Here is a 14,032-nt window from a genome sequence, read left to right as displayed (position 1 = left end):
TAGATTCATACCACCACCTACAGTGATGGAGTGTAAAAAGAATGGCCTCTATATTTCTCACGTAATCCCTATATCCTATATATTAATGTGCTGATCCTAATACATCTCATGATTGCTTTTGTTTGCCCATTTGGACCATTATTTAGGATATTCTCAGCCATTGTGTGTTGGTGGTATAGTGAGCATAGCTGCCTTCCAAGCAGTTAAGCAGGTCTAATGCAAAGTTACTTCTCTCTACATAACTCTGGAGATCTAAATGTTTATAACTGTACATTCATTGCATACCCTAGTTTATCTCTATATATGTATACTATCTGTATATACACTGTACACTATATTGCCAAAAGTATTCGCTCACCCATCCAAATAATCAGAATCAGGTGTTCCAATCACTTCCATGGCCACAGGTGTATAAAATCAAGCACCTAGGCATGCAGACTGTTTTTACAAACATTTGTGAAAGAATGGGTCGCTCTCAGGAGCTCAGTGAATTCCAGCGTGGAACTGTGATAGGATGCCACCTGTGCAACAAATCCAGTCGTGAAATTTCCTCGCTCCTAAATATTCCACAGTCAACTGTCAGCTGTATTATAAGAACGTGGAAGTGTTTGGGAACGACAGCAACTCAGCCACGAAGTGGTAGGCCACGTAAACTGACGGAGCGGGGTCAGCGGATGCTGAGGCGCATAGTGCGAAGAGGTCGCCAACTTTCTGCAGAGTCAATCGCTACAGACCTCCAAACTTCATGTGGCCTTCAGATTAGCTCAAGAACAGTGCGCAGAGAGCTTCATGGAATGGGTTTCCATGGCCGAGCAGCTGCATCCAAGCCATACATCACCAAGTGCAATGCAAAGCGTCGGATGCAGTGGTGTAAAGCACGCCGCCACTGGACTCTAGAGCAGTGGAGACGCGTTCTCTGGAGTGACGAATCGCGCTTCTCCATCTGGCAATCTGATGGACGAGTCTGGGTTTGGCGGTTGCCAGGAGAACGGTACTTGTCTGACTGCATTGTGCCAAGTGTAAAGTTTGGTGGAGGGGGGATTATGGTGTGGGGTTGTTTTTCAGGATCTGGGCTTGGCCCCTTAGTTCCAGTGAAAGGAACTCTGAATGCTTCAGCATACCAAGACATTTTGGACAATTCCATGCTCCCAACTTTGTGGGAACAGTTTGGAGCTGGCCCCTTCCTCTTCCAACATGACTGTGCACCAGTGCACAAAGCAAGGTCCATAAAGACATGGATGACAGAGTCTGGTGTGGATGAACTTGACTGGCCTGCACAGAGTCCTGACCTCAACCCGATAGAACACCTTTGGGATGAATTAGAGCGGAGACTGAGAGCCAGGCCTTCTCGTCCAACATCAGTGTGTGACCTCACAAATGCGCTTCTGGAAGAATGGTCAAAAATTCCCATAAACACACTCCTAAACCTTGTGGACAGCCTTCCCAGAAGATTTGAAGCTGTTATAGCTGCAAAGGGTGGACCGACGTCATATTGAACCCTATGGATTAGGAATGGGATGTCACTTAAGTTCATATGCGAGTCAAGGCAGGTGAGCGAATACTTTTGGCAATATAGTGTATATTATCTTGGTTACTGGTGTACATACAATGTATGTAATGCACAGACATATATAAATATAGATTTTTTATACATATCGTGCTGTATTCACCGATCAGGCATAACATTATGACCATCTGCTTAATATTGTGTTGGTCCCCCTTTTGCTGCCAAAACAGCCCTGACCCATTGAGGCATGGACTCCACATGGTGTGCTGTGGAATCTGGCACCAAGATGTTAGCAGCAGATCCTTTAAGTCCTGTATGCTGCGAGGTGGGACCTCCATGGATCAGACTTGTTTGTCCAGCACATGCCACAGATGCTCAATTGGATTGAGATCTGGGGAATTTGAAGGCCAAGTCAACACCTCAAACTCACTGTGCTCATCAAACCAGTTACAAATTCTTCCATCTATTCCAACTTTCTGTAATTTTAGTACTAAACATTCCTTTGATATATCATATGCCTTCTCAAAATAAATCACAATAAATTATATAATAAATTATAATCACAGTCACCCAAATGAGGATGGGTTCCCTTTTGGGTCTGGTTCCTCTCAAAGTTTCTTTCTCATACCATCTAAGGGAGTTTTTCCCTGCCACAGTCACCTCGGGCTTGCTCACTAGGGATGATTTTGTCTAATATTAATCTTTGTACTATGTTTCTTATGTTCTGTAAAGCTGATTTGAGACAATTGTCCATTGCTGAAAGCGCTATACAAATAAAATTGAATTGAATTGAAAAAATAAACTGTCACTAAACTCTTTCATTGGTTTAGCTTCCTTGGCATCTGTTTTCGGCTTTATTAAAGCATCCAATGTTAAACAACCTTTTTTAAAACCATTTTGATAAGACACTAACAAATCCCTTACTCCCAAATACACAATACAGCCTATTTACAACTGTTTTCTCCATCAGCTTACATAAATTAGATGTAAGTGCTATTGGCCTATAATTCCCAGGTATTGCTGAGCCTTTTCCTCAGCTTAGCTAACGCAATTATTATGATCATAATATATTTATTAAATAAATCAATTACTGACCCTTTAAGTTTACTATTATCTGCATGTTTGAGCATAATAAAACATTTTGTCTTCTCTTGGTGCTGTGTGTCCGATTCGATATAAGTTCCCGTATCTCAAATGAAGCTTCTAATGCTCCTCTCACAGCAGTTTTTTTTAATAATAAATATATTGACGTTGCAGAAAAATATATAGCTCTCATCACGTTTTTCTTTACTATGAGTGTTTTGAAAGGTTTGAACTAATATTTCTGCCTTGTCCAATCCTGCAATAGTTTTTCTTCCTTCTTCTAAGGGTACCAGTATATTTCTGGTTTTATAGATCCCTATCATCTTCTTTAACACACCTCATACCTCACCCATTTCTTTACCCATGAAAGAATTTTCTCCTAGCCTGTGCTCTTTCCTTCTGATATTTTTGCATTTCCTCTGGTGTCTATGTTCAAATCAATACTCTTAATGCTTTATTTTTTATATTTAATTGTATTAGAACCTTCTTCACTCCATTTTCCTTTCTCTACAGGAGTCTTCTGCTGCTCTGACTAATATTGTGCTCAAATTCTCTGAACACTCAGCAATGTCATCTTCCAAACTATATTTCATCAATTCTGTCTTACAGATATTATGTTTCTTCCGATTTGTTTCCCTGAAATTTCCATCTTAGTTATTTTGCCACTCCATCCCTTTGCATTTTTATACATACACTATATTGGCAAAGGTTTGGGACATCTGCCTTCACATGCACATGGATGTAATATGGACTTGGCCTGCCCTTTGCAACTATAACAACTTCAACTCATCTGGGAAGGCTTTCCACAAGGTTTAGGAGTGTGTTTATGGGAATTTTTGACCATTCCTCTACTAGCGCATTGGTGAGGTCAGGCACTGATGTTGGACGAGAAGGCCTGGCTCGCAGTCTCCACTCCAATTCATCCCAAAGGTGTTCTATCGGGTTGAGGTCAGGACTGAGGTCAGACTCACTCATCCATGTCTTTATGAACCTTGCTTTGTACACTGGTGTGCAGTCATGTTGGATCAGGAAGGGGTCACCCCCAAACTGTTCCCACAATATTGGGAGCATGAAATTGTCCAAAATGTCTCGGTATGCTGAAGCATTAAGCGTTCCTTTTACTGGGACTAAGGGGCCGAGCCCAACCCCTGAAAAACACCACATGAATTGAATGATTTGGAGGGGTGTCCCAAAACCTTTGCCAATACAGTGTACGTAACTGAGAATCCAAAGCTACTTCGAACATATTAAAATAAGATCCCGCCTTCCGCGCTACGATTGGCTGATAATATTATGTTTCTGGGTTTTGATAGGTTAAAAGTTCGCACAGGCAAGCAATCCACCAATCAGATTTTACTGAAGGACTAATTGCTATTGCTGACAAGCTAGAGCAAAAAAATTATATTAACAAACAAACAAAAAAACACAAACACAACGCCTATAAAGGGGTTATATGCCAGTTTTAACATAAGCGCACTAATACTAAGAATACACGCAAACAAACACGCCCATACACACTGTCCTCTGACGGAGCAGCACACACACCAATAGCAGCTGCCCCAGGACGGGCAATAAGCAGGGAGGGACTTCCTTCAGGTCCTCTGCAACTTGGTGACACGTAACTAAAGCTAAAGGTGTCGTGCAAAGCTGAAAGGTCTGTTTTTATATATAATGTAATTCATATTTGTTGTAAACTTGGCAGAAAAACTAGCTTAGAACTACTTCTGTTTGTTTGCTAGATAAAATCGCCTGTTGGATCTTTTTGTTCACTTTGTCTTTTTTTCCCTGAAAGTAAACAGAGTTGTATGGGAAAGTTTTCCTCCATCCTGGGAATGGATATTCCGCACCCGAGGATCTGCTGCTGTCTGAACCGGAAAGCCCTGCTTTAATAGACAACTCTTTTTGGAATGTAAAGCCCATAAGAGGGCAAAGTTTTGGAGAAAGTTGTTGTATATGTTCACTGCGGAGAACATGGGCAGTGGGGTTTGCTCCAGAAAGCAAAGGAAAATCTTCCAGTCGTTGCTTCTCACCACTGTGGTGTTTGTCCTCATTTATGGAGGAATGATTTGGTATGAAATGCACCAGCAGCTGAAGAGGACAGAAGCTCTGGCTCTGAAATACCAGCAGCACCAGGAGTCTCTCTCAGCCCAACTACAAGGTATTCATCATTTTCACAAGATCAGGAGATTTCAAGACCTCTGAAAGTGTTTGCAAAGCCAGGGGTGTTTATTTTGCTCTTGTTTATACTTCAAAACGGATCAGTGGACTTTACCATGCTTTAACATGAATGATTTCCATAACCACTTACATGATACACTTTATAAATAGTTTATCAATAGGTAGTTTTTCCTCCAAAAATATTTAGAAACATACGACCGTCTTTTTCCAGCTCTTGAATTATAACTAACCCATTGCTCTAGGTGCATAGGGCAAGTGAGACAAACAGCATAGTTTGCAACAGAAATATAGCTGGTAACTTTTGTTTATTTTCTAATAGATAAAGCATGAGGCCACACTTAATCCATGCGACCATCCTTTCATCTTCTGTAACCAATTTTTTCTAGTCAGGGTTGCGACCGATCTGGAGATTATCTTGAAAACATAGGGTGTTAAGTGAGATGTGGTGTGTGTTCATCTTCTCAGGGCATCATACACATATTGCACACATCCACATCTAGGAGCAATTCATGAACATGGAAGGCGCTGACATGCCCGTGAGGAGAACTCCACACAGAGAGTAACCTGAGCTTAGATCTAAATCAGGAATATGTGGTAATCGTGTGTTTATGTACAGAAAATTGATAGTGGGGTACTTACATTTACAACATATGGCAGACACTCGTATCCATTTTACACAACTGAGCAATTAAGAGCCTTGCTTAGGGGCCCAGCAGTGGCAGCTTAGTGGACTTGGGATTCAAACTCACAACCTACCAATCAGTAGTCCAACACCTTAACCACATCGCCATACATATGGTTCAGGGACCGCTACCACATCCCCATATGCAGGGTATGCTTACCATTATGTGATTGTCTTTGGAAGAGGTTATGTATTAGGGAAAACACATCACAATGCTTTTATATATATATATATATATATATATATATATATATATATATATATATATATATATATATATATATATATATATATATATATATATATATATAACAAATTCTACTTATATTATAGTAATTGTGTAGTAACATTACTGTGGAGGAGGAATACAAACAATGAAGAACATGTAATCTCTAGAATTTAATAGGATTGTTTCTGTAATCTGCTTTTTCATGGGATCAGGCTCACACATTTACTGGCACTAGATATCAATAAGAAGCATACAAGTACACAATACTTTACATAAGTAAGAGCTGAAAGATAATTATTAGCCTTGGTTTCCAAATCTGCCAGCTGCACACCTACTTGGTTTAAAGGAAATCAAGTTCTCTTTCATTCCCTCATTCGATGACTAGAAGTTTGATTACTATTAAAGAGAAAACTCCACCCTGCTTAGCACTCAGTGTTTCTGTAGCTAACTTTCTGGAGCTTACTTCCTGAGCAGTCGTCTAGCCATCACAATTTGGCCCTTGTCAAACTCGCTCAAATCTTTACGCTTGCCCATATTTCCTGCTTCTAACACATCAACTTTGAGGACAAAATGTTCACTTGCTGCCTAATATATCCCACCCACTAACCGGTGCCATGATGAGGAGATATCAGTGTTATTCACTTCACCTGTCACTGCTCATAATGTTATACACTGTAACTATAACAACATGACACACCCACTGTAACCATGACAGACAATGCTGGTGCTGCTTAGCACTCAGTGTTTCTGGAGATAACGGAGAGATGGACAGACTGAAGGACTAAAGTGCTGCTAAATCAGTCGCTTTAGGTAAAGATAATGTAAGGGCTGATTCTCACTGGCACCGCTGTCAGAAGATGTAAATGAATTGCATTGCACATAAGAAAGGCAACTGTTAATCAGAGTGATAGCAGACCAGAGTAAGTTTAAAAACTTACTTCCTGAGCAGGGAACCAACCTAGTCACTGAGGGGTTAACTCTCGGTGCCGATTCCAAGCCCAGATAACATGGGAAGGTTGCGGATCGGATAATCCTCTGTGGCAACCCTGAACAGGGAGCACCCGAAGGACATCAACAACAACATTCAGGGTGGACTTACAAGGCTCACTCACTTTCTGTCACAGTAAATGGAGAATGTTTAGAACTCATTAATATGAAATAAAATTGACTGAAAAATGTCTATTCAAGTATACACTCATCATTCATTTTATTAGGAACACCTGTACACTTGCTTATGAAGTTATCTAATCAGCCAATCATGTGTCAGTAGCACACTGGCAAGAAATCCTGACACATCAAGAGCTTCAGTTAATGTTCACATCTGATTGGTATCAGTTGGTATCAGATGTTGGCTGGTTTAAGTATTTCATTAACTGCTGATCACCTGGGATTTTCACACAAAAACAGTATCTGGAGTTTATAGAGAATGGTATATTGCATGAGCAGCCATTCTGTAGGTGGAAACACCTCGTTGATGGGTGAGATCACAGGAGAATGAGCAGACAGGTCTTACCTGACAGGGAGTGTATAGTAACTCAAATAAACACTGTTTACAACCGTGATAAGCAGAAAAGCATCTTAGAACACACAACATGGGCTACAATAGCAGAAAACCACACAAGGTTTCACTCCTGGTAGCCAAAAACCAAAGGATCTGAGACTTATGGAGACAGAGTTGCCCAATCTAGACACCCTCAGTCAGTTTGATGGGAACAAACCTTTATCTCTTGACCTTTATCTGCATGATTTGTATCATTCCGCTGTTTACACATGATTGGCAGATAAGATAATTATGTGAAGGTGTAGTTGTACAGGTGATGTGGTGAGTGTATATTACTATATTATACATAGTATATAAGTGCCTCTTAGTGGTCCAGTGGCAGGATCCCATGCTGTCATTGCTGTGGCCCGGGTTCGTTTCCCATGCAGGGCGCTAACCCAGCCACTGAAGAATGAATTCTTAGTGCCAGTCACAAGCCCGGAGTACAATGGGAAGGTTGCGTCAAGAAGGGCATCTGTCGTAAAAACCTGGGCCAAATCGAAACATGTGGACCAAATGACCCACGGTGGCGACCCCGAACAGGGAGCAGCCGAAAGAAACATACATTATATATAAGTATTATATATTATTATTTTTAAAATTCATTAATATTATATTTAGCACTATTTGCGACACCATTAAAAAATTGCATGAAAATTATTTTAAAATGGCTTCACCGAAAATAAATAAATGAACTTTTCTGTCTTTTTTTAAGCTTTCTGTTTTCTGAAGATAAAATCATTTAGTATATTATTTTAAAAATAGATGGCACCTAATATACATATATTTAAATATACTCTGTGATATGATACTAACCTTAATAGTGGCATTAACCCAAGTTAGTGGTTGCATCTAAACTTGTACATAGCAATTAATACTTACACAGTGTTGTATTTCTTTTGACACAATACTAAGACACAAACCTGGTCTTCATATGTAAAAAGAAATAGAAAAAAAGGTTGGGAGAACAACAATCTAGCCAGCTAATCATAATAATAGGAGTGATTTTTAAGGTTTTACATTATTACTGTCTCAAAACAGCAGACTGTGTGGTCAGTAGATAAGACTGGGCCAGCTTATCTGTATGCATGTTGATTAAGCTAAAGCAAATAATACTGTAATTTCATTTAAAAGTAGAGAGTTGTTGATTTTACATCATATGCTGGACTTGCGGTTGAGCAACTCGAGGTTGAGGAACTCAGGGTTGAGGACATCTTCCTGACTTTCCAAGTTTGAAATTAAAGAGCAATTTTCATGTTTTTTTCCCAGTCAGAAAGGAAATTTACTTCAGGAGAGCAGAGCTTATTTCTAGCGTTTGTTAGCTGTGTTAGCAACCGTTCATTAGCAAGCACACTCACTCAGTGCTCTGCCATCACTGAATGGACTTCTTACAGCTGAAAGAAATAATTTTTACAGGAAAATATCCTCTAAAAAACACTTAACAAAAATACCAGACTAAAGGAAAGGAAATAGTGCAACATTAATTAGCAACATACCTGAGTGACTGTTTTGTCACAGCTAGCACACTGTGTTACATATAGCCCCTCACTCCCAGACACACAATATTGCTAATAAAATCTCATCTCTTTGATAACTGATATCAACAGTCTCAACGTTTTGTTTAGGGTTTGCAGATACACTCCTTAGATTTCTGTTACCTGAGCTAAAATAGTGTATATGGGCGGTGTGAGAATGCTATATGTGGCTTTGTCCTGTATTCAGCCATTACTCTTATATCGTCTTGTGTGTAAAGGTATCATTGTTGAAATTTCTTTGTGACGACGGAGGTTTTTGTGCATAGTCTGGCTAGACTGGTTTTACAGCCATATGTTCAGTAGTGGAGAAATGGATTGTGTTTTGTTATTCTATTCTATCTGTCTATCTAAGGATGCAGCAGAAATCCACTAGTGTTACACGAAACGGAATCTGTCTGAAGATCTTTCTGCCTGTTTGTTTGTCTGTCTGTCTGTCTGAGTTCAGTGTGCCCCAGTTGAAATGTTAACTACGGCTCATTGTTTTTTTTCCTTTTTTTCCCCACCGTGGCTTATTTAGTTTCTGTGTTTGAAATTTGGTGTTAAAAGTTTCTTTCGGATATCTGCACAGGTTCTTAATCATATGCTTTATGATTACGGAATAAGGTTCCAGACTACACATCATAACCATAGAACAGTCTCTAAAATAGCCTGTACTTCCAGTTTAGCATTTCTTTTCCAACATGTGCATTTTTTTCCATATTGGGATATTTAATGTTGGATATTGTGTGGTCAAACAAGTCGATATCAGTCAGTTTTGTTTGACCTTTTTCGAAATAATTGTAAGACAAAATGAATTCATTTTACTGCATGGCAAGAAACAAAAATGAAGTGAAATGGAAAAGAATGCAGTGTATCCGGACCTGTAAATGCAGTTTCCCAACTCTAACGCTAACAATACACTAGGCTTGGGGAATGTGAGATTTAATCAGATATCAGTGCTGAATGACCAGCAACCTGAGGTTCAACACGTGGTTATTGCCCGTGCTGCAGGGTGGAAAAAGTTCTAATGTTGATGGTAGCGTATTTCCATGAAATGTGCTTCATGGAGCAAGTTTAGTGTTGATCTACATCAACCAGGGCATAACATAATGACCAACTACCTAATATTGTGTTGGTCTCCCTTTTGCTGCCAAAACAGCCCTGACCTGTCATGCACTGCGTATTGTGTGTATTCTGACACTTTCTATCAGCAATTTGAGCAACAGTAGCTCGTCTGTTGGATCGGATCACACGGTCCAGCCTTCACTCCCCATGTGCATCAGTGAGCCTTGGCCGCCCATGACCCTGTCTCCGTTTCACCACTGTTCCTTTCTTGGACCACTTTTGATGAATACTGACCACTGGAAACCGGGAACACCCCACAAGTGCTGCAGTTTTGGAGATGCTCTGATCCAGTTGTCTAGCCATCACAATTTGGCCCTCGTCAAACTGGCTCAAATCTTTACGCTTGCCCATTTTTCCTGCTTCTAACACATCAACTTTGAGGACAAAATGTTCACTTGCTGCCTAATATATCCCACCCACTAACAGGTGCCATGATGAGGAGATAATCAGTGTTATTCACTTCACCTCTCAGTGCTCATAATGTTATACACTGCGACTATAACAACATGACACACCCACTGTAACCATGACAGACAATGCTGGTTGTAGTGCTTTTTAAAGGCTGTTGCATTCTGAATTCAACTGACCTTGAATTAGTAGGTCAGATTAATAGTAATCTGCAATATAGCCTATTTCCTGTTAATGTTATTCATAAAGGATATTTAAAAGGATGGATTGTGACCAGTTAATTCGTTAGGCTAGAGTAGAGCTTTTAGGCTTCTGCCTTGCAGAAAATTCACCGGTCTGAGGAATATTCTAAGCTCATAGCTTAAGTTTTCGGAGAGATCAGATGTGTTGTAAAAAAGAATTTAGACCAAATACTTGACTGAGTGTGAAGTTTATAGCATTAACTAATATTGTGCTACTTGAATATGATTAGTGCTTGGTCATGGACGTGGCTAAGTTTCGAGAGTGTGCGTGTCATGCTTTTTTTTTCCTGCAAAGTATCCAAATAGCTTTGGGTGGCTCCCTCTGTTCTTCTCTTTCATTTGGTTGAAACAAACATCGTGCCAAATGGCTGATGTAATGCCTGACACACTACTCTAATCATCAGTGTATGCACCGGTTCATTCAAAGATAGTGTGCTTTATTTCACAACAGTTTTATTTCTTTAATTAGCACAATTTCAGGACTGTATTATCAGCGCTCATTATGTTTAAATAAGGAAATACCATGATCATTATTTTCAGATTTGTTGATCATTTCAACAATGCAATTTTAAACCAAGGAATGAAGAAGAGGGTAATACTGACTTTTAACAGCCTCCTACACTTGCATAACAGTTTCATAACAGTTACTTATTCCTCATGTTGATCTAAATGAGGAGCACAAAAAGTTCACATTTAGGCCTTTATATCTGTGCACAGACGAAAAAGTAATGGAGGAGCCTATCAGAAGTGTAGTGTGTGTGTGTGTGTGTGTGTGTGTGTTTCCTTAAAAATAGCCCAACTCACATTACCCATCTAGCTGCTGTGTTAAGCCCAGACTGGAATGTCTACAGCTACTGTATATCTGTGTGTGTGTGTGTGTGTATTCTGCTAGAATGTTTATACTGTGTTTCTCCATCTTTCTCTTCCTGTAGTGGTGTATGAGCATCGGTCCAGGCTGGAGAAATCGCTCCAGAAAGAACGACAGGAGCACAAAAAGTCCAAAGAAGGTATATGTTTGCATGTTATTCACTTAATGTCACAATGTTATTAAAAAATTGCAATATATCAAACTACTTCCACATGTCGATACACTGAAAGCAATTCATCAGTCTGTGCAACAGCTTCAAAGTAAGTAAGTACACCATTCTTGTATTCAGTCTATAAATAATATATAGTCTATTAAATAATAATCGGGTCGTCCTGACCAGCTTCTGTAAACGAGCAAATAACCTCAGGTGACAATTAAAAACAGATGTAGTCATTTTGCCAAAAACCAGGAAAACAACATTCAGAAACCAGGTAGGGAAAAAAAATAAGTACAGTTTTTCAAACATTTAGAGAGTAATCAGCAGTTAGGTGTTAGTAATGAAATGCATAAGATGTCTGGACCACTCATGGGTGTCTACCTCAGTCAAAGAATAAATGTCATCAGCCTTGGCCATTTCCAACCAGTTTGAAATTCACTGTTTATATAGAAGGATTGTGTACTGCCTTTAAGAAAGTTGTCAGTCTTGCAAGGAGTCATCTTAGACATCTTAGCAAATTCAGTCTGAGGACAGACTGAATTTAAGTGTGGATTGTAGGGAAGGGTGGATAGGAAAAAGACCTTTTCTCCAAAAAGAACATGGCAGCATGGCGAACTTATGCAACATTGCATCTGAACAAACTAAAAAAGTTCTGGCACAGAATCCTCTGCAACGATGACACCAAGGTGAGATGTTTGGCCATCATGTACACTGTAATGTTTGGCAAAAACCAAATAATCACAATCACCCCATACCAACTGTCAAGCATGGAATGGTGAAGATTTGGGCTTGTTTTGCAGCAACAGGATCTGGAGGCTTGTAGCTTGTAGAGGCTTGAACTCGACTTTATACCAATATACTCATGTGATAAATGTGGGGCCATAATAGCGACATGCAACATAATGACCATCCCAAAAACATCCCAAGTCAAAGTCCAGACATCATTGGGATGCTGTGGCAGGATCTCAAAAGAGCTGTGCGTTACCAGACCTCTCCAACATCAATGAACTGAAGCAATGTTGTAAAGAAGAGCGGGCCAAATTTCTTGAGAAAGTGATACTCCTGCAGGAAGCATCTACTTCAAATTATTCTTGCTAATTATTTTTTCTCCCACCTGGTTTCTGAATGTTGCCTTAATTATTGATTTCCATATTACATATTGAAATATAGAGGCTATTTGTTGGTTTATAAGTTGATGAGGACCACACAATTGTTATTTAGACCCTGAACCATGGAATTGAATAGGGTGTACTTTCTTTTCTCCGTCACAATTGCACTACAATTGTGTTACACAATCACACTGTACAGAATTACAGGAGGACACATGCAATTGTGTTTCCCGAGGTGTCCCAAAATGATGAATATAATTGAACTGAAATACATCCACCTACATACACAGACTACTTCTGGATAAAACACCATGATAGCAGTGACAGTTTGAAACGGACGCATTACAAACATAGCACTTGAATATGAAAGGAATGAAACGTGACAGACCATGCTGTTATGTGAAAATGATTCATATGCATGTGCGAGTCCCCTTTATATCACAAAGATTAGTGGTATAAGGTGATGCCACACCAGCTTCTTAACTGTGTGTGGTTAAATTTAATGTTATGGAATGTCCATGAGAAAGTTAGCTCCTGTCACTATGGTGTTATAAAAGAATTCTCTTCACCGGCTTCTTGATACGACTTGGTGCCAAGTTATACACAAGATCATCTTGAACATCACAGATAATCAGTTATATAATATATTATATTAAGCCACAGCTTGGTTGAAATCTCAAATCTGATTGGTCAGAAGCAGTGCATTATTTTTGGATAAGGGAAAGTAGTTCCGGCTGTAAAGGAAATGACAGGTGTTTGTGTATTAATGTTCTAATACAGGAATGCAGCTTTTTAAAAGGATGCTACAAGTAATAGAAGACTGATAATAAACTGAATTAAAATAAACAAAGGAAAGGAAAGATTTATTTAAATTATTTAGTCCTGGATGTGTCAGTCACAGTGATTTGCAAAGTTTCCAACAGGAAAGTCACAGGACAGGAATTTGGGCTTTGGTAAAATAACAAGCTGCAGAGAGAATGAGAGAAAGAGACAGATAGAGAAAGAGAAAGTGTGTGAGAGAGAGAGAGATCAAGAGACAGAAGAAAACAATAGTGAAGAAACGACTAGCTATTAGATAGATAGATAGATAGATAGATAGATAGATAGATAGATAGATAGATAGATAGATAGATAGATAGATAGATAGATAGATAGATAGATAGATAGATAGATAGATAGATAGATAGATAGATAGATAGATAGATAGATAGATACTTTATTCATCCCAAAGGGAAATCCAGCAGTATCCACAAACACAGGTAATAGATAAAATAGGAAGGAATTTAACAAAAATACTAAAATACCCAAATTAGGGTACAAAAATATAACAAAAAATATATCAAATAACAAAATATAAAATATTACAAAATATAGCAGAATATAACAATAT

The 14,032-nt window shown here is 39.1% G+C and overlaps 1 protein-coding gene across 4 annotated transcripts in view; it reads left to right on the top strand.

The window, feature by feature from the left end:
* The first annotated feature begins 4,095 nt into the window (after positions 1-4,095).
* Positions 4,096-14,032, top strand: part of golim4a (golgi integral membrane protein 4a) — a 28,376-nt gene continuing 18,439 nt past the window's right edge. For all 4 annotated transcript variants that reach the window (XM_058387405.1, XM_058387403.1, XM_058387404.1 and 1 more), the window contains exons 1-3: positions 4,096-4,244; positions 4,383-4,748; positions 11,441-11,515. In XM_058387405.1, the coding sequence (XP_058243388.1) occupies positions 4,544-4,748; positions 11,441-11,515 (280 nt within the window). In that variant the 5' untranslated portion in view covers positions 4,096-4,244; positions 4,383-4,543. The remainder of the gene's footprint in view (positions 4,245-4,382; positions 4,749-11,440; positions 11,516-14,032) is intronic.

The sequence above is a fragment of the Hemibagrus wyckioides genome, linkage group LG04 (assembly GCF_019097595.1).
Source record: "Hemibagrus wyckioides isolate EC202008001 linkage group LG04, SWU_Hwy_1.0, whole genome shotgun sequence".
In the NCBI taxonomy this organism is placed as follows: domain Eukaryota; kingdom Metazoa; phylum Chordata; class Actinopteri; order Siluriformes; family Bagridae; genus Hemibagrus; species Hemibagrus wyckioides.
Note: the sequence above shows the minus strand (reverse complement) of the source record. Positions and strands in the feature narration are given on the sequence as shown.